This window comes from Lipophrys pholis (genome assembly GCF_963383615.2).
Source record: "Lipophrys pholis genome assembly, chromosome: 4".
NCBI lineage: Eukaryota > Metazoa > Chordata > Actinopteri > Blenniiformes > Blenniidae > Lipophrys > Lipophrys pholis.
This window is the reverse complement of record NC_137637.1, coordinates 27,540,554-27,562,230: the sequence shown is the minus strand read 5'-3', so window position 1 is coordinate 27,562,230 and position 21,677 is coordinate 27,540,554. Positions and strand designations below refer to the sequence as shown.

Sequence of the window (21,677 nt, the reverse complement as noted above, 5' to 3'; positions counted from 1 at the left end):
GGTAGAGAGACAGGAACACAACAGATGAGTTCATGCTTAAAGAGTGATCAGGTTAAAGAGAACACTGCAGGTTTCAGTCTTCGCCCCCCCAAAAAAAACCAGTGTGAGTTTCACAGTTCATCCTCGACAGCCTCTTGCTCCTCCTGCGGTCACGCTGGTTGTCCTGACTGTGGGGGGGGGGGAATCAGTGTCTTTTGCCTGGAACGGATATTCACACCAGAGACGGCGGAGCGCTGTGGGAGGAGTCCGATCACCACCGAGGGGAGAAATAAGCAAGAACAGGATTCCTGCGATTGCGCTCATTTCAGCTGGCTCTCGTTCTTTCTGAGCAGAAGCCGCGTCTATGCCACACTTTGTGTTTGGATTTAACAAAGAAAAAAGAAAAAGAAAAAAAAGGAAAAGTCTGCAGAGATTAAAAAACAAAGACGGACACATACATGATGTGTGCTCACACCTCAGCTAACAACCCTGAGGTCAACGCCAAGACCTCATCCTGACCGAGAAACTACAGGAGATCAAAGACTAGCAGGGGAGAACAAACCGAGGGGGGGGGTCAGGGGTCAGGGAGAGGTGCTGAAGCTGAGCGGGGGGAGGGGTGTTGGTTGGGCGGGAGAGGACTTATCTCACAGAAAGAAAGCACATACTAAGATGAAGCAGCGAGGATGAGGGGGCAGGGGAACAGGGCTGGGGGAGGGGGTGGGGGGAGGGAGAAGGAGGAAGAGGGGGGCTGTTTTTTTTCAGGAGTAGATGGTGATGACCTCGCGGCCGCCTCCGCGGACCAGGAGGACCCGGTTGAGGCCCTCGGTGAGAACCTCAAGGAACTCCATGTCTGAGAATGAAAAGTTAAGGAGAGCAGAGGAAATCCAGAGCACACAGCCGCCACGTCTCCCTCAGATCACACCTTCAAGAAAAAGAGTCATCACATCCGTTGATCAGTTCACGTTTGGTTCTGACGGGCAGCGCAAATTAAGAGATCTGATTTTTAAAGGTAAATTTGTCAGTTCCGGTGATCTGAAGTTGTTTTGTTTTACGATCTGGAGCGACACGCGTTGAATCGACACCAGGAAACGGACGAGCTGGACCGGTCAGCAAGTCCATCACAAGGTCCGACTCACCTCAAATGCATGTTTTTAGTTCTAACAGCAAAATCAGAAATAAGACCGCAGCAGAAGTATAAAAAACAAAAAAACCCAGTGAATCTTCCTCCCCCCTCTGGTTTGGTGACAAACTGCAGTCTGCTCCGTCAAGTTCAGGACAAAGACTAAAGTTTGGTTCTACGTCACTCCAAAGAGTTTGTGTCCTTGTTTTACTTTAAGCTCATTTTCATGTTCAGCAAAAGAAAAGACAACGTGATCATAAACTTGGAGATAGTTTAGATATTGTAATATATTGAGAAGGTAAGTAAATTGGATTTATATAGTGCTATTCGCCAATAAAAATCACAAAATGCTTCACAACAAAAGGAAATAATATCCAAAGAGCTGAAATAAACTACACTTTTTCAAGTTATTCTCTTGACCTTCATCACCAAAGGAAATCTTTCCTGTTACTCGAAAACTTTTAGTTAGTAACTTTAAAACCCAATATTCTATTGAGTCGGAAATGACGCGGCGTGATAATATAAAAGAGCGAAACACCTTTCATGATTTGTTTCATTCACACGGACTGACAAAAACCTGAACTGAGAACGAATAAAAAAAACCCAACAAAAACAATAAAACCACCAAATTACATGGAAACATGACTTAAAAGGTTTTCTTCTCTCTCTGCACAATCACTGCGTGGCTCAGTGCTAATTAGTTCCTTGCCTCTGTGGCCATTCCACACATATTCTCTGACAATGAATCACAGAGCTGCTCCTGAAACCAAGTCAATTAACTTAATGTTTGTTGTCTAAACACATAAAATCCAGGTTTTAGTTCGAAGGAGCCTCAAGACCTGAACAGTATTTGATAGTATTTGTGAAGCTGCATTAAACTTGTGTTCATAAATGAAGCACAGAAAGTACATAGTTAATAGATTTAATATATATATATATATATATATATCATATAATGTAACAAGGCTTTTTGAAAAGAGATCCTATTGTGTTAGAAAAGTCTATAGGGGGAGGGATGAGCGCCAGTGTTGAGTCTGTGGGAAATTGTCAAATCTTCTTTTAAAAAAAGGGGCAACAGCAAATAAAAGCTGTTTAGCTTGTTAAATGGGAGCAACTCCCACAGATGCACAGTTCCTACAGAGTGGCCCTCGCAAGCATCATTTAAAATAAGAATAAAAATAGTTTTCATTCATGAATCAATACTGGGAGACGCGCCACCGCCAGGCACTCAATCCATACTTTTATAAGATCTGTTATAATCAAAAACCTTTCTGTGTAAATGAAACCCTCATTTAATTTTAAGAGTAGAATCTGCATGACCTCCAGGTGAGTTCAATGTAATTTTCTCCGACAATTAAAAAAATGGTTCCCGAGATCAGCGGCCGGCGGATACCTGTCTCTCCGGGAAAGTGTGGCCCAGACGTCCCCTCGTTTTTGTGACTCCTACCTATGGAAACAATAACTTTCCCAACCGGCGTTGTTGTGTGACAAGACTTTCCAGTTACTCCCGGACACACAATCAGCCGTCAGGATCTGAGTGAGAGGAGTCTGCCGCGTCCTAGCCGATTACTGCTGAAGCCTGAGCTGCCACTCACACATTAGACTCAGTAAACCCACTCGCGTCCCGATGAAGGATACAGTGCTCGTCACTTGTCCGGTTCTTAGGCGGCCCCGGCATGTTGAGGAGCACGAGCTTGGCCTCCGAGGACTTTTTAACAATGACTTCATTCAGCCGGAGCGCCGTGTGCATGCGCCGCACGTTGGACTGATTCCTGAGTGCAGAAACAACCACAGAGGAGACTGACTGAGGCACGGCGATCAGAGAACATGCGGGTCGTTCTAAGGGCATGGCACAATGCTGATAGATGCTCATTCACACAGTTTTAATGATCCTCATCTGCTCATGAGGCTAAGGCATCAGTGCTGGATGTAAATGGATTGAATGGTGTTCATCAGAACTTCAGTACTTACAGGTTCTCCCACTCACTGCAGCATGACAAGAAGAGAAACATATCATCAGTACTAAGCTGTCAATGTTTCTAGAAAGTTGCATATTTCAGCTTCTGTCCTTGCAGTTATAAACCATTAAAGAGCAACCCAGACTTTTTATCCCCCCCCCCCACAATTACAGGTTCAGTCAACATTACAAAGCACTCACGGCTTCATGTTGAAGATGTCTTTGATGCCCTCCGGTGTGGCTGCTCCCGGCGGCTTGGCCGGCTCGCCGTCACACTTGTCGGTCCAGGTCATCTGGATCTGCTCCCCGGGACTCTGGGCCGTCTCCGAGGGGGTCAGCGGGGTGGCCGGAGTGGCGGGGCTGGCCGGGGTGGTGTTGTCGTGGATGAGCTGGACCTGAGCAGGGGAGGATACAGGGGGAGAGGCCGACTTTGACTATGAGACGAGAGGAGAAGGAGACGGATGTGGATTCACATGTACATTGCATGGGAGGTTGAAAGAGTCACAGTTGAGGTGGAAATGTAGGAATGCAGGCAAAGTCACAACGAACCAGAGTGTTTGAGAGGGAGAAAGGAAGGAAAGGGTGATTAACCAGCCTCATCTTATTTACACCACATTACCTGCTATGCCTCGTATATTATATAACTGTATATAATTACTTTAAAATGTAAATGATAAAATCCGTAGAACAGAAAATGTTACATGTCATGAAAGCCTCCGTTTAGTCCTCACTGAATTTAATCATCCTGAGCTGACAGTTTAGGAAAGCAAAAGTAAAAACAGAAACAGTTGACATGAAACCTGCTTCGCTGATGTTTGCATGCTTAACTAACATCGCCCCATCAAACACACTTGGTTAAATATCCGAGCAGTAACTGAAAATATCTGCGACGAACTCAACACAAACCACAACACGTCACTCTCATTCGCTGTTTTTTGCATCGAAAAATGAAGAAACAAAATAACAACAGAAACACAATATATTTAAATGTGTGTAGGCTGTGAATGAACACCGAGGCTACTGCTGTTCAAACATATATATATATATATAAATAAGTAAATCTAGAAATGAAATGAAAGTAACCCATTTAACTAAAATCTATTAGGTTTTACACTTTTTGATAAAAATAACCTTATTAATAAATGTTTTTCTGAATTTGCAGCACATATTACTTTTAAAATCTTTTGTCTGGCTCTTTACACTGGTATTTACTGGGAGAAGTTTTCACTGTTTTATCAGACCTGTTTCTATTCAGTTTTTTTTGGCTCGTGTGAACTTTTCTTGAAAAAAAAAAAAAGGGAATAACAGCACATCCCGGCTGCTTGGTTTGCACAGAGTTCCTCTTCTTGCTGTGATCAAACTAACACAGTGTACACTCCATCCTGGCCCCACCTCCTCTTCAGGTTTCTCCTCCTTGCTGGCTGATGGGGGCTCCTCGGTCACACTGAGCTGGGTGGTCACAGCGGCCGGGTTCTTACGGCGAATTGACCCGCGAGATGAGTCGGTGATGCTCTGAATCTGTGGCGACACACACGAGTGAGAAGAGGAGAAAAGATGAGGCTTGAGAAGAGATTTTTCCTTACAGGCAGGGGATCGAATTACATGAGTTGATTGTGCGGCCCACAATTCACGGTTTATGACTTCACAAATATAAACCCTGATTTGATCAAATTCATTGAATTATAGAATCCGTCTCGATGTAAGTCCAATAATACACAACTCTCTGTGTTTTTTACTGTCATGAAAAAAACAGAGATCAATATCTTTTATTTCCTCAATCTGTCAAAACATCATCATGCTGTCATACACAAAAGCAAAACAGCAGCTATTGTGGCTGCAGTCAGCGCTGATCGAGAGGAGAAATATGGTGTCCTACTGCTCCAATTTAACCGCGGATATGCTTTTGTCCGGAGGGGCTACTGTGTCACGTTAAGTCAGATCAAGCCGAGCCACGCCAAGCCGGCCTGTCAAGTCCTGTCACGTTTACGAGAGCGTCTGTGGGTGGTTTACAAAACAAGAAGTTGGACACAAACAAAGTCCCCTACCTCTCTCTCACGCTCATTCTTGGTCAGATTGATCTGTTTGAGCATCTGCGACCGTTGTTCCATCACCAGGGTCTTCTCGTAAGTGTAGGCTGAGATGTCGCTGTCGTGCTGAGAAGGAAGAAACGGTCAGTGGTTTGTGTCGAGGCTCAGCAAGTCAGTTTGTGACAGTTTGCGAAAATAATTCTTGTGTCACTTTTAATTGTCCCCCTTAGCGGGGCCCGTTCTTATGATGTGCACAAAGCTGTGTTACTGTGTCGTTGCAGTGACACATGAGCCGTGTAGGTCAGTCTGATGACTGATTCACTCATTAAGCTTAACTAAAGTCACAGAAGGTTTTACAATCTAGAAATAAATAAAAAAATACATGATGAGAAGAGGCACCAAAAAAAAAAAGCCCACGAAAAAACTACAAGCATACAGCCAGTATGTGTGATAAAGGTTGGCCGACGTTCAATTAAGTTCATGATTAGAGGCACTGAGGATTAAAGAGGCTCTTCTTGGACATTGAGATACAGCAAGTCTGCAGCTCTCAAACTTATTTTATGGAAGACAAAAAGTAACGGGACCACCAAAGCTTCACGAACCATAACAGTGCTACTAATTTCATAATCAACAGTTACTGGTATGCAACCAGCAAGGTGAGGGTGTACAACATCCCAATGTCAGCCTCTTCGCCAATACACTAAAGATATACATGAAAAGAGAAGAATGAAAATGAAATTGCGCACTGAGAGCTCACTGATTGCCTACACGGTTGACCCATTTAATCAACATGACACAAAAAGAGAAAAAACAAAACTGGCTGCAACCTCTCGTTTTGAGTTTAGGAGGAAGGTTTCGAAGTTTGACCTTTCAGCCGGCACTTCACGTGACACCTGAACACTCGGTATTTCATGCAGTCCTTTGCATCATTTAGTAAGCCTCAGCAGTGAGAAGATGGCAGCAGTAATGCATCTTCCCTGCGTGTAAACAATGCTGGTCGTGTTCACTAGAGCGAGGAGCCCGAGGAGCTGCCGGGGTTTTTCTAATTACGCAGTCAGCTGAGTGGTGCGGAGACTAAAAGGGCCTTTGAATATATGCATGTAGGTGTAAGTTTGAGCTGCTCTATGTGCGGCTAGAGACACTTCCAAACATCAAACTCACCATTTCTACAACTTCCACCATGGCGTCGATGCGGAGGTGATACAGGAATGTGGTCAGGTCTTTCTTCATCTGGATGCTGTTGTCGTCCAACTGGGCCACGGTGAAGATGCGCATCTTGCACTTCCTCCACACCTGAAGAAAAGCCACGCTATCATCATTTCATGCAACTTTGCCTAAAAGACACCCAGTATATAGAGTCGTACTATTAGTGAGCCGAAGTCGTCCACCTGTTTATTACCCTGGAGTCTCCCTCAAAGTCCACCGAAACGTTTAAACAGCATCTTTAACGATTAAAACTAAGAATGGGAGTTTTAGAAAAAAACTTTTCCATGAACGCTTTTTTAATGATTCACTTAAAGTCACACGATTCGCAATTTCTTTGTCTGATGACCTTCACATTTTATAACAAATTCGTATTAAATCCTCTGCAATGGAATCATCACCTGAATGAATTCTAACAATATGATATGAATCACCAAGAGGAACCAAACCCCCCCCCCACACACACACACACACAAAAAGAAAAAATTAAAAACACTGCATCAAAAAACAGCAAGTGCCCCAGCAGAGACCTGCAGAACTCACTCAGGACATCCAGTAAACTGACACTTCACTTTGAGGTGGAAACGGACTCGTTTTATCGGGGGCTTTGTTCTCTCCGTCATCGACAATTCATCCCTTTGCGGTAATGTACTGTTTGTATATTATGGAGAACTCGCAGTGATAGGGGTATTGTGTAGTTTATGTGGCATGTACTGTGAAAACTGTGAAAGTAAATTTCCCTATGGATCAATAAAGACTTTCTATCCATCATCAGCTTTTCCTACGGTCTCCACCAGCCTCCAGATTCTCGGGGTCTGGATTTTGTCTTTCTCCGTTTCATTCCTCTGTGAGAGTTGAGCAGCCTTTCACAACCTGCGGCTCTCGTAGCACGAGTCCAGACTCTCCTCTGTCTGCGGGCTTGTTTTGTGCCGCCTCACCATGAACTCTTGTTTGGACTACTTTTGCCGCGTGAACCTTTGCGCAGTACCTTGTGCTGGCGGAGGAGGAAGGGCAGCAGCATCAGCATGCCTCCATCATGAACTATCCACCACACATCAATGTGGCCCTCGGTGAAGCGCTCGCCGTTGGACGGGAAGGCGGAGATGTTTTTGGGGACGAGGAGCGCCAGGCGAGCCGCGGTGGTTTCTCTGACCAACTCTGTGCAACAGGAAGGCAGACACACACAGAGAAAGAGGCTTTGTCACCATCTTAACCTGCCCTGGATTGTGTTTCACATCGTTTCTGTGGAACAAAATGGAACTGCTGCTTTCAGTGGGGACAGGTTACACATTTCACATCATATTCTTTGTTTAAATGTATTTTTCATATTACATTAAACAGCTACCATACATAATGTAAATCACATATTAAACTATGAAAATTAATCACTCAAAAGCAAAACATATCTATATATCAGCACAGAGAACAAGCATTTGAGAGAGAAGTGATAATAGGCTAATTGGTGGTACAGTGGTCTTAGAGACTACGTGGAGTTTGCATGTTTTCCCTGTGCATACATCAGTTTACACCGGGTCTTCTGGTTTCCTACCATAGTCCTAACATGTGCAGTTGATTAAAACTGGTAAGTATAAATCATCTGTAGCTGTGTCTATGGCTGTCCTATGCCCACCTCTAGACTGGCGACCTGTCCAGGGTATATCTGGTTTTCTCCCACAGTAAGATGAGATCAGCTGCAGCACTGTGTGGCCCCAAGCTGAATATTATGGATGGTAATAGCAGCACATAAAGATTTTCCTCCAGGTGGCACTTTGACTTTGATGGAGAACATTGCATAATGCAGCGGTCGCTAAAACGCAGAATAGCCCGTAGTAAACCTGTCATTTTAAAACCTTAGGTACAAACATCGGGATCTGGCCAGTTTTTAACTTCTTAAAAATGTCCCCAAAGAGATCATTTGTGTGTACTCAATCATTAAAAACTATGAAAGATATTTACAAAATAATGAGAGAGATCAACTGACTTTAACATGGAATAAAACAAATTAGGATTAAGAGAAATGTGATATTGTTACATGTTTAAATACTGTATATCTGTGTCTTTAATGTGAATGACTGATGTGAACTGCCCAAGACTTTTTTCTTTTTTCCCCCTATTATCAGTAAACTTTAAAGTCTCCTTAAAGTATCCCTCAGTTTAAAAAGGGCTGATGAACCCATATTGCGTCAATAAACCATCCATCCATCCATCCATCCATCCATCCATTTATCCATGGGTAAGTGAAGTGAAGCCTTATTGGAAAAGGTAATTTCTCCTGTTTATTAAAATACAAACATGTGGCTCTATTAATTGTATATGGAAATGTCCATTAATTCTTATTCCCTTCAATGCTGCTGTGAGTAATATATTCAAAATGCATTTCTTATCCCTCCTCTCTGAGCCTGCAGGTATTTGTATTTCTATTAGGGTAATTTTCTTCTTTTTTTCCCCTTTTTGGCATGAATGAGTTCATTCTTCTTTGCAAAGGGAGTGTTTTCATATGTAGATTTTAACAGCCAGTCCCTTCAACAGAGAGGACAAACAGCAGAATGAGTTACTCAAGAGCTGGCACTGGTATGAATTTTGTCATGTAGACTGCTGGACATAAAAAGAGCTGGAATCCTGCAGTTTTTGAAAGAAGCTAAGCATGTTCGAGGATCAATCCAATGGTCTACCTGAAAAGAACAAAACAAAACCTGAGGCAGCTTCTAGGCAGATCCAAGCTTTGTCTCCTTTTTTGCCTTGACGCGAGTACTTAAGTTCATTGTGCACTCACCAACAAAGTTGCTCCATGTCAGGTGGTCATCGCCTTGCTTCCAGTTGCGTGGCCAGCTGACCAGCACAGCGTTGTGTTTCAGGCCTCCCAGGCCGCTGGCTTGGAGCAGGTGGGACGTAGCGTCGCGCAGGTTGGAGGACACGGTCGCCTGACAGAAACCCTTCACCTTCTCAGTCTCCATCAGTTTACGCAGCGCCTGGAGTGATAAGAGAGAGAGGGACCAGAAGTTAAAGGAGTACCAAGAATACAACCAAAAACAAAAGGAGACTGTTTAGATTTGAACCAACTTCATTGAATGGACTGATATTCTCTCGTGTTTGGTTAAAGACAAGTGCCTTTCTATGTGACGTTTACATGTTCTTGCTGTATTTTGGTTTCTTCTACATTACAAACATGTGTTAGGTAATTGTTGAATCTGTTGTGTATCTTAACACGAGCCATTGAGAGAACTCCCACCTGCTCTGCACGCTGAGTTTGGTCATAGTTTTCCAGGTAGGTTCCCTCCAGAGCCGTACCGACAATGGTTAGGCCTTTGCCCGCTTTCATCTGGTTGGTCAGGGACAGCAGGCGAGGCTGCTCTACATTTTGCTCTGCATCTGTACTGACCAGCACCAGCAGTTGTGGCCTGAAGAGAGGACAGAGGAATTCAAAAAGAAGGGCGAGGAGGAAAAAGAAAAGGGAGACAAACTAATCAGAAAAAAGAGCGAGGAGAGTAACAAAGTGACAAAAGCCCTGAAGAACGAAACATTGGCCGAGTAATCGTCCTTGTTGGCATAAAGACACCAGCAGATACCATGAAAGGCTGATGTATTAGGAATCCACCAACACTTCTATCTGTGGCGAGGAGACGGACGGGGACAGTGACTGAACGTGCATAAACATGATGTGTTCCCGATTTCTCCGTTGACGAGAGTCACAATAAAACAACACAGTCCATGTGTGTCCTACCTCCAGTTCTTGGTGTGTGGCGGACCCTCCTCCAGCCGCATGAGAGCGTAACGAGCGGCACTCAGAGACAGACCTCGGATCCCGTCGCCCCACTCCTTCTCCGCACTGAGACACAGACAAGCGTCGGTTGAAACGTGAGCAGTTTTTGTTCTAAATTTAAAATTTGACAGCAGTACAGTCAGCCGCGCCGAAACAAAATCCTCTGTCAGACGACAGTTTGACACGAGGCGGGGTGATTAAAGATTAGGTAGCACTGGCAGACGTCACTCAGCAATCACAGCACTAAATACTCTTTGTTCCTTTATTACAAGCATGGATTGATTAATGAACGACCCCGGGGGCCGCATTGAGAGAGAATCTGAAATATTATCCTTTATTCTAGGAAAGTCACCGGGTTCAATTAAAAGCAGGAATCGGCTGATGACATTCTTTGCCATCAGTTCTCAATAGAATCTGTCTAATAAGAAATTCTATGTAAAAATGTTTTTTGTTTTTTTCTCATTTGATTTTTCCTAATACAGCAACAGCACATTCTAAATAAATTGACAATATCAGCATAAGAAATGATGATAATCTGGCCTTTGCGACTCGGCTGCTGGGTGCTTCATTAGAATGTAGAACCTTAACCTTTTGTTTTATTGAATCTGTCCTTACAGTGTACAATATGCCTAAATATTTTAACTACTTGTATGGAGTCTTTGAAGGACCTTGAAGGCAGTTTTGTCTTGCTGGCTTTTCATTTCAGGAGCTCAACTTGTTTCCATCTGGCTGCAGCAGCCACAAGCAGCTAATCTGCACACTGAGAACACTTAAAAACTGATGATGCTATATTTTCCTGATCTGTTTTCAACCCAGTGTGATCTGGAGAAAATTTGGAAGTGTTATTGCTATCATAGGTGCCATACATGCATTTTTTCTTCTTCTTCTTTCTTTTTTTTTTTAAATAGGTGAATGGGATCGAGTAGGGAATTCTCTTGACCGCATGAGAGACATTTTCTGTTTACTGCATATTCATTGCATATTTAAAGTTTTGAATATAAAATGCTGTAGGTTAAAATCAAAGTGCTTTTTTAGTATTTGGATGTGTTCAGTGTCTTGGATGAATATATGACAGCCATGGAGGAACAGTATATTTTAGACATATCAATTTACATCTGTGCTTATCCTGCAGATGCTTTTGTTACTGCAGCCAAGTAGGTTATTAAATCACCTGTGTTAATCTGCCTGTTTGTCTGTCTGTCTGTCTATCAACGAGATATCTCAAAAACTAATGTGCCGATCCTCATTAAACATTCATTAAATACACAGGTGCATTTCGATCAAGGGAAGAACCCATAAAATGTTGGCGAGCCGGATCAAAATAAATAATACAGTTGAAAATGTTCATTTTGGAATATATTGTCTTGACTTGTGTGCTTTAAAATTGTGAAATAAAATCGCGTGATCACAAAACGACATAAATGAATACAGGCAGTTGATCTGGATGTGGAATATATGTCATTTCCCTGTGTCCATGTCTACCCTTGGCGGAGGTCAGAAATCTCTGATTGCTCTTGTTTTGAAACACTTGCTAAGTCTATATAGTAATATTGTTCCAGTATTACTGCCAAAAAAACATTAGGGAATTCTGTTCTATCACTGGAAAAAATATCTAGAAGCAACACATTTCTATTAGATCCCCAACAACAACAACAACAAAAATAGCAGCTCAAGACCACTTTCCAAAAATATGACAAGCATGCATGAGTGTGTGCCAGACAAAGACCGTCAGCAAATCCAGTCTCTCCCGTGGCTGTGCTGCACTTACCCTGCGAACTCGATATACTTGTAGATGGAGCCAGCGATCACCATGGCGACAATGGCATAGTACCACGAGCAGAGGAACATAAGAGTGAGACACAAGCTCATCCCCAGGAAGGATAGAGCCCTGCGGACACAGACGGTGAGATGCCTTCAGCAAGACTGTGATTCAAAACGCAAAAGGTTCAGCGGCTGCCGTTCTTTAAACTGACCAGTGGTAGAACTTGAAGCGGGGTCTCCAGTTTGGTGTCCTCAGCAGTGTCTGAAGTGCACAGGCCAGATTCACAAACATGTAGCACATCAGGAAGAACCTGCAGGACACAAGGAAAACCCCATTTGAAACCCCATTCTCATGTAGTGTGACATAACAGTTTCATTGAATGCAGAGGAGGAGGCCGGGCTTTGTGCAAATCCGTGACATTCACAACCACTTATGCATTTACAAAGCTGAAAAATGGTCTGCGTGAAGAGATTAATCCAGAGTGTTTAAAACTTGGCATTTGCATTGTTTAGAAAATAGCGGGGCACTGGCAGCTCTGAAATCTCCCACTGTTGTTTAATTTTTTTTTTTTCTTGTTTAATGGCAAAAAATGAGAACATTTGTTTCAGTTCTCACATGGAGAGGATGGGAGCCACTGCATCCAGGGAGGCAATGAGGATGCCGCTCTCACAGATACAAGCTGTTAGCAGGAGGGACCATGTGGGCTCTCCATTGGCCTTCCCATGACCAAAGATCTGTGGGGACAATAAGAGAAAACACGTCACCATCATTTTAATTTAGGAGTCTGCATAAAAGCTTGTTTTTATGCGGAGCCCCTTGAGATATGAATTTTCAGGCAAAGGTTATTCACAAATATGCTTGGATTCAAATGCATAATCATACTTTCTGCCTGAAGCACAAGGAGAAAATGAAAGATTTTGCAGGTTAAAGCAGTATCATACGTGTGATATCATGACTTTATGAGTGAAACCATGCGTTACGTTTAATTGCATAGGTTATGTGGCTCTTGTTCCAGTGTATAAAGTCAATCTGCCATTCTGAACCAGGTTAAAAGCAAAAGAAGACCGACGGACCCGGAGAGCGGGCACGATGCCGTCCTTGGCGATGGCCTGCATGAGGCGAGGAGCCCCTGTCAGACTCTGGAGACCCGCCCCGCATGTTGAGAAGAACGAGCCAATCACGATCACCCACGGCGAAGGCCAGGCCAACGTGCCGATCACCAAGTTTCCATGCACGCCCTCTCCGAACCTAAAGTGGCACAACAGAGTGATTCACACTTTATAAATAAGTATTGCCAGTCAAAGCGAGTACGTTTTGGAGGGATAATCTATGGACTTACTTGTCCCTGAGGACCACACCATCGATGCAGGCACCAAACAGCAGCACACTGGACATGTCTACGCAGGTGTGGATCAGGAAAGTAAAATCATTTTACAAAGGAAGCTCATCAGAGAGGTGGACATCCAGTACTTTTTGACAATGGGACCTGTTTTAGTGATCGACACAATTCGATTGTGTTATAAACCTTTTCTCTCTGAAGATGCACTTAATTATCGTATAAAACAATTACATATATTTGCTGGGGAAGGACAGTAATCGATTTTGTTTGGAATAATATCTCAGATTAGTGGCATTGTCACTAGCATCCTTCAGCTTTATTAACTTGTGATTACATGGGCAGCCAAATGATGCGATTAGACCTTCTAATCAAATTTATGTGGCCAAGCTGATTGCTCAGAGGAACAGTGCGGGATGTTTACGATGGTGGCTTCGTTTGTGGAGACCTAAAGGATCGTCAATCTGGTAGAATGAAGCCTGAATGGTACTTTGATAATATTTTGAATATTCTTTTGTATTTAACAATACAATATAAACACATTATTAACTGGTAAGCTATGTGTCCATTAGTTAAAAAAAGAGGGCAAACAGTATTTTACATTCATGACACATGCTTACATTTATGACTTATGCATTCTTTGAACCTCTTATCAAAAGGAATGTGGTATAGTAGTCATGGCCTTTCGGACATCATTATCTTGATCTTTAATTATAAGGCTCCAAGCAGGTCTTTCTGTATGTTTTTGCTGCAGCAGAAAAAGGATCCCGAGGAACTGAAATATGAAACCTGTAGAATGAACATTCACTTGTGATTTCCATACGTTTCTTCAAAACTGAGCCAATGACATATCTGATCCCAAAAACGGATCATTTGAAATATTTCTAGTTTTTGGTGCATGTTGTAGCTCTTGTTTTCCTGCAGGGGGCAGGAGTGAGAGGATACAGACAGTGGAGGTGGTGGTGATGGCTGCAATGGTCCCAATAGGGATTGACTTCTGGGCATCCCGCAGGTCTCCAGAGCGGTTGGATCCAGCCATGATCCCTGGAGAGATGGTCAAGAGGTAAACATCAGGGTCAGAGGTTTGTACACTTGTGAAAACAGAGAAGCGTCAGGCAGACAGAACCCATTCAAGTACAAGTGAAACTCTGACCCCCGAGAGATTTCTGGCTTTGTCTTATGTAAATGACTGAACAAAACCCAAAAGAAAAATGAAGGTCATCACCTGTCACAGATGGAAAGTAGATGCCAACCAGCAGTGTGAAGAAGCTGGTGATGTCGGCCAACACGTAGCGGTTCATGTTGGTATTCGGGTCATCAGGGTCCGCCACTGAATCCATGTCTTTCCTGGCAATCAGGTCCCCTTTCTCATAGTAAGTTCCAAACAGGTTCTCTGGATTGGAAAAGAACATTAACAGAACACAGGGTGAGGAGAATGAAATGTTTCAAACAGAAAACTGAATTTGTTTGTTATTCCACTTATTTACTGTTTTTACAGAATTAGTTTGACGTGCTGATGTAAGAAAAGCTTTTAAATGTCTTTGGAAATGCAGGGCTGAAATTAAATCAAGCAAAAATTATGGCTACAACATGTATCAGGACCGGAATTTAGGTGTAAAGGACTTTAACAAACCAAGCACGTACACATTTGTTTTATTTGGACAAAAATATGATTTTTTTTTGGACCAAAATAATAATCTATAGCAGTCCTGGACATTGTGCAGCCTGTGGGTCCCATGCAGACCGTCTCTGACCAGCCTGTCAATAAGAGGTCAGTATTAAATCATATCAAATTGTATGTACCTGAGGGATGCGTTACAACAGTTGTAGCCTTTAATCTTTGTTGCGGAATGCTTGTGAGCTTCCTTTTACCCATCATCATCATCACCACCATCATCATCATAGTTTCTAAATAACACTGCTAGTATCAAAACATAAAGACTTAAAATAACTTGACTTATGCGGAGCAAAAAAAATTGTTTACAATGAGGACAATTAGGTTATACTCACTAATGATGTTTTCATGCATTATTCATTGGGCTACAGTGTTTATTATGTTTTCAAAACTAAAGGGAAAATCTTGATTGCCCTGTATTACAATGTTTTGATGCAGGTCAAGAGTGAGAGAGCATTCGGCTGCACAGCGGTATGTTCTTGCTTCAGTTCTCTCACAGATTCCAAAAATCATCTTATCTCACTTTGTTCAGGGTTGTGTTCACATGCTTCAGAGGACACATAAGTTTACTTTTTCCCAAGACAGCATATCTGACCCTCACATTGCTGGTTCCTGTCACTGACTCAGCTTAGCTTTATAGTTTTGTTAGGATTTATTTATTTTTTGGGGGGAAAATGTTTTAGATAAAGCATATTAATAAATTACTCTTGTTTCATTTGGGGCTGAATTGACAGATTTAAAAAGAAAAATAGTTGCTGACTCTGAACTTTGTGTCGCCTGGAGATTTGACTACAGGGAATGAGATAAGAACGGCCAGATTGACACACGATGGGAGGAGCAGGAGACACCTGAGCATTAGAGCAATGATGGTGAGGCAGAGAATCTGTCTGAGTATGTGTGTATTTATGGTGTTGAATGGCAGCTGAAATTTCACATGTATTTATTCTGTTTAGAAATTAAAATGGTAAGGAAAAAAAATTGTTCTACAAAACCTTTTTCCAAGTATGATCTTTATATAAAGGGGTGTCCTCTTATAATCAGAACTGTATTTTAATTTGACACATACATACATACATACAAAAAACCAAAAAAAAACTAAATGCAATTCAACAAAATTATAGTCCAAAATCTTAGATGACAGTTCACAATACAATAATGTGAAGCCACTCATGTTGGACACACTGTTCCCTCGTTTCAGAGGGATTTTGGGGGGGAAATGAAAGTCTCAGAAGTGAAAGATGATGTCCTCAGAACTTTTATTCCCTTTTCAAACAGCCAACAATGTCTGTGTTTCAGGGGAGAATCCAGGCCCGCCAGTTAATTATCAGTGACTCGGCAATACAAAGGGACTGGAGACGGCTCGCTGTACGAAAACGGCACGTTGGCACACGGAGAGCGGACGAACCTACCTGCCAGGATGCCGCTGGTGACCCCGGGGATGCCCTGGATTTGAGAGATATTGTTGGCAGCAAAGTATTTGTCGCAGGTAGCGTTGAGGAGAGACGAGTCACAGAACATCCGCCACAGCTGGGTGGTCACTGTCCCATTGGCTGTCTCAATGGTTTTGGCACAAACATCAAAAGTCTTCCACACCAGAGTGCGGTTCCCTAAGATGCACACACTGCAGGAGAGAAGAAGAGCATGAAATGTTTGAAGGGGCGTGTGAATATCTTTGTCATATATTTGTTTTTTATATTTGCATTGGTAGAAATTTATGTTGAAACACGATAATACAAAACCAAATCAAGTAGTCATACGTTCATTTAGCTTTCTATTTTAGGCTGCATGAAAGTTGGAAAAAAATGTGGCGACTTGGATGATTTTTTTTTCCAACAGAGATTTTTCAATGTGGAATTCCCTTGAAAGTAAGAAACCATACGTGCCGACTTAAAGGTCCCGGATTCAAACAAAAGTGAAACTTTAAAACTTCATCGTCAATCAAGAAACGGTAAATACATAGTGAGGATGCGGAGTGAGGGTTAAAACGTCTCAGCTCTGAACCAATGAGACGACAAACATCCTGCTTTAAATCCAGACTTGTTTTTTGTGCGTGCGTGCGTGCGTGCGTGCGTGCGTGTGTGTGTTGGGCCGAAGTGTCCATTGGCATGACATAGATCGGATATTTTTCACAATGGTGCACAAGCACCAGTTAAAGTGAGTTAAGACAGCTCAAGCGGTAAAATAAGCTATAAAAGTACCACTGTGCATCAAATTCAATTCTGAAATGACTGGAACATTCTAATTTAGCAAATGTGATTTTGTTAGAAATTTAACGAGGGTTTATTCCAGTCGTCACAAGCGTTTGCTGCTCAAACACAAAATCTAATTTAATAAGGATGAAAATGTTTCATGTTAGGACAAATGCAGTTCAACCTAATTAACCAAAACAAGTCAGAAAGTTTTTTCAGACACGTTTCCTTCATCTCCAAAATAAAGTCTATCAAATTCTAGAAAAAGGTGATATTATCTCAGATCAACAACTGTAATTCTCTTCTAGTGGATTTGCATAAAAAAAAAAAAAAATCCCACTCCCATCTGGTTCGGAACTCGATTTTGTTTGTCATTTCCTCGCCGTCAGAACACTTTGGAAACGGCTGTATTTAAACGGTGCTCTATAAATAAAGTTGCTGCCGATAAATATTCATACAAATATGTGTTTGATACCGAAAAGCTTTCAGATGTATCGAACCAGTTTGGAGTGGCAACGAGACTGAAAGATTTTAATTTTCATCCAACCATGACTCAACCAATAATCACAGAAAATGCCTACATTTTCAAATATACCATCAGTAGCAACTATATTTTGCAGGTTAAAGCAAACCATGCTGAAGATTGAAATATATCGACATGTACATGTTGGTTGTCTTACGGGAAATCGGGAGGATCCACGCCGGTCTTGATGACTCCAGCATAGACGGCCAGGATGGAGAGAATGACGCAGGCCAGAAACACCAGGGCCAGCTTGTTGACGTACTTGACGCCGACGAAGACCACCGTGGCCATGGAGGTCAACAGGATGGTCCCGTAGACGCGCATGTTGTTCAGCAGGGCAGCCTCCTGCTCGGCACCCTCCAGGCCTTCCAGGGGAAAGATGGCCGCTTTGGGTGCTATGTAGATCTGAAGGAAATAGGGTCAATTACTACCGTTGAAGGAAAAAAACGAAACTTTTCTCCTAAAAGTCCTATAAAATCCTCTTTGTTGCTCCAGGGGCTTCGAGGGTAGTTGTTTAGAGAGTGAGAGTATAACTCATTCACGATCACTCCTCACACTCTCTGGTCTGTCTGGGGATTCAAAACCGGCAGATTTCAGGTCGCATAAACACTCCTCGAGCTCGGTGTTTACTGCTGAATTTAATAAAAAAATTCCACCCCAGGTAATGATAATTAAAAAAAAAAAAAAAGGGAAATATAATAAAAGAGGTGAGAAAGGCAGTGAGGGATGAGGCGAGTGAGGAGGACAGTGTGAAAACATGTGATGCTCACATTAACAGCCTTGAAGCGGCCCACATAATACTGCCTGCTCTTTTAATTCGGCTTAATTAAAAAAGCTCAAGCATGGCATTACTATCTTGAATTAACTTCCAATATTAAAGTTTTACTACTGGCCAATCTAAGAATAGTTCCATCATATATGTGATGGTAAACCTCTAATTAGCTCGTCAGTATCTGTCATCAGCTTCAGATGATTCATAGTGGGGCTATTACATAAGCATGGGAATTTCTCTCGCTCACTCTTTCATTTTCTCTATCTTTTTTCATTTAAAAAAAAAAAAAAAAAAAAAGAAATGATTTGGTTTCTACCCCAAACAGTTTAATCACCATGAAGAGCAATGACACAGCTGAGAAGATGGAGTGAGGAGTAACGGCTCAGATGGGTCATTTGGCTGGAGAAGCTGATCCGATGCTAAGAACGGCATATCACTAGGCAAACAAATCTCCTGCTTCACTGTGAACTGTTCATGCTGCCTAAAATAGCAGCATCAGTTTGTGTTCTTGGCTTGGGTGGAAGGATGAAACATATTCAAATCAGCCCTCTCCAGATCCGCTCCTCACAATTCTACAGGGATTGTTATTTTACAATGGAGACTAAGCCAGCTTTGACCCAGAAGACAGAATTAACCTCTAGGCATGATCAAACTCTGCATACCCATTAGAGGCAGAATAATAAAAGAATAATTATGATAAAAAATAATAATAAAACACAGATTCATGTATGCATTGCTACGTTGGTATCTGTGCACCAAAATGTTGAGAGCCGTTTCAAGTTACTCCGCCAGTGTCTTGATCTCAAGTTAATGCAGTATTTGCATAATTATCCAACACTCCATGCAGCATTAAGGGGACTGCAGTGTAAAATAAAAGGCAGAGAAGGAGAAGGAGGAGGAAAAGGGAAGAGGAGGGAAAAAAAAAAAAACGAGATCAAGATGAAAGATCCCAGCATTCCATCAACTGATCAGAATTCAGGTTGAAGAACACAGTGCGAGGAAAAAAATAGCTTCAAAGCCCGACAAGGAGGCAAATAAACTGAAGGAGAGGAGCACTGTGTGCAGGAGAGTGAGTGGCAGTGATAGAACTTACTGCACTGCCTGTAAGAAATACTGGAATATCAGATCATGTTTTAATTAATGAGCCAGCAGTAGGAAATGTTTTTGGGGAGAGGACAGTGGCGACTGACCTACTGTGTTTCAGGACTGATGAATGTTTTTGTGAACAATCGGGGGTTCAGAACCAGGAGATGGACTTTGTGAGTTTGAGCCACAACAACGATGAGAAGGTGACGACAAGATTAGAAAGAAATGCAGGTTGTCAATGAAACACTGCAGCACAAATAGCTCTTATATGTGTGAATGTGGATGGATGGATGGATGGATGGATGACTGGATGGATGGATGGATGGATGGATGGATGGATGGATGGATGGATGGATGGATGGATGGATGGATGGATGGATGGATGGATGGATGGATGGATATCAGCAACAGTATACACAAGAAGGATGGGATAACATTAATGTAAACATACATAATTAAAAACATATTGCAGTTCTGACACATACTCTGTATGTATGTATGTATGTTGTTGTAATGATACTCATGCCTGCTTAAAGAAATAAAATAAAGTAAAATTGACCCACAGTCTCAGTCGGCACGATGTTCAATCGGCTCTGTGCTGCTGGTTTTTCTTTGGCTGCTTGCTTTCAATCACTGAAACATTTCCAATTTTGGCTCCAGACCTTCTTGGATCAGAGCGGCTTGATGCACAAATCTTTTATGTAATAACAGCATAATTCAATCTAAGGGCCAAGTCCACGCTCAGCGCCATGGCGGTAAGGTTCCCTCAGACCTGTGTGACCATGTTATCACTTTGAGAAAGCCAAGCAGGACGTTTTAAAGTTCACTGAAGGTGAGGGAAATCTGTGATTTAAGAGGTCACCCTTCAAAATTTTCCTCTTTCCTCTTCGCTCACTGAACTTTGGCAACACCAGGGATAAAAGACCTTGAGGTGTGCTGTAATATCGAGCAAGCTGGAGAGCTGTTTATTATCCAGGATTGGCCCCAGAATAATGCTATGGAGAGAATTATTTTGGAGTACATTTTTTCTTCTCTAAGTTGATCGATATGTACCCTTGCACTCTTCATCCTGTCGGTGGCACCAAGTTAAAAATTCACCCAAAAAGCTGGAATAATGAGAGGCATGTCCTGATGGTGGCACTAAACGAGTGGGACAGAAGCAGCCACAGAGAGAGAGAGGGTGTTTCGTACCAGGAGGAGTTCGATGGCCCCCAGGATGTACATGGCTCCCGCGTAGGTGGTTCCCAGGTAGAAACAGATCCCCACTGCTCCCCCAAACTCAGGACCCAGCGAACGGGATATCATGTAGTAGGACCCTCCGGCTGCACGGAAACACAAGATTACCACAAATATTTACAAATAGGTGCAGAATCACAAGAATTTTTAAAAAATTTTCCCCACCACTGTTATAAGACAATGTACTGAATAAATTACTCAATGAGTTCACTCGAAAACATTATTTTGCACCAGATTTTTTCATTCCAGTCATTTTCATATTTCACCCTTAAAATATGAATATTCTTGATTAATCAAGACATTTTTGATTACTTCATTCACCTTGAAACTCAAATTTGTTTTTCCATTTTTTTCTGGCACCTCAGTTTCACATCTTTTAAAAATTTGACCTGTGAACAATTTGTGATCATTAACGATGTCTTTTTTTAACGCTTGGGCGAAAAAAAAGTGTGCGAAATAGTGAAATGACAGTAGACTGGAGGGCTATCTATCTATCTATCTATCTATCTATCTATCTATCTATCTATCTATCTATCTATCTATCTATCTATCTATCTATCTGTCTATCTATCTATCTATCTATCTATCTATCTATCTATCTATCTATCTATCTATCTATCTATCTATCTATCTATCTATCTATCTATCTATCTATCTATCTATCTATCTATCTATCTATCTATCTATCTATCTATCTATCTGTCTATCTATCTATCTGAAGTGGGGCTTTTGTAACAAGAGATGAATATGTGCATTTATTTGCAGAAAAACATTTGACCTGAAATCAAAGAAAGGTTGTCGACTGTTGGCAGTAAATGTTGTTTGGTATTTTCACTTTAGGTTTCATAATGGGCAAAAAGTGATTGAAAGCTATTTGGAAAGTTTTGTCTGTGCTTTAGTTGCTAGATGCATTTCTCATCATTGCATCTTACCAAGGGTGTGTATTTCTTTATTACAGAGTGCAAATCAATTAAGTGAACATAAATAAATAGAACTTAATCGGCGCTTTGCGGCAGCATAAAGGCTGATACCAGCTATAACAGAGACAGTTA

At 42.0% G+C, this 21,677-nt stretch overlaps 1 protein-coding gene across 1 annotated transcript in view; it reads right to left on the bottom strand.

Moving 5' to 3' along the window:
- Positions 1-737: 737 nt before the first annotated feature.
- Positions 738-21,677, bottom strand: part of slc12a5a (solute carrier family 12 member 5a) — a gene marked incomplete at both ends in the record, with an annotated part of 160,301 nt that continues 139,361 nt past the window's right edge. The window contains 21 exons of the mRNA XM_080461139.1: positions 738-829; positions 2,738-2,871; positions 3,071-3,085; positions 3,258-3,490; positions 4,449-4,574; positions 5,102-5,209; positions 6,245-6,376; positions 7,275-7,444; positions 9,060-9,255; positions 9,516-9,684; positions 10,008-10,112; positions 11,815-11,934; positions 12,020-12,118; positions 12,424-12,542; positions 12,882-13,056; positions 13,148-13,205; positions 14,090-14,188; positions 14,370-14,537; positions 16,229-16,440; positions 17,689-17,936; positions 20,581-20,711. Of these exons, the coding sequence (XP_080317265.1) occupies positions 738-829; positions 2,738-2,871; positions 3,071-3,085; positions 3,258-3,490; positions 4,449-4,574; positions 5,102-5,209; positions 6,245-6,376; positions 7,275-7,444; positions 9,060-9,255; positions 9,516-9,684; positions 10,008-10,112; positions 11,815-11,934; positions 12,020-12,118; positions 12,424-12,542; positions 12,882-13,056; positions 13,148-13,205; positions 14,090-14,188; positions 14,370-14,537; positions 16,229-16,440; positions 17,689-17,936; positions 20,581-20,711 (2,909 nt within the window). The remainder of the gene's footprint in view (positions 830-2,737; positions 2,872-3,070; positions 3,086-3,257; positions 3,491-4,448; positions 4,575-5,101; positions 5,210-6,244; positions 6,377-7,274; positions 7,445-9,059; positions 9,256-9,515; positions 9,685-10,007; positions 10,113-11,814; positions 11,935-12,019; positions 12,119-12,423; positions 12,543-12,881; positions 13,057-13,147; positions 13,206-14,089; positions 14,189-14,369; positions 14,538-16,228; positions 16,441-17,688; positions 17,937-20,580; positions 20,712-21,677) is intronic.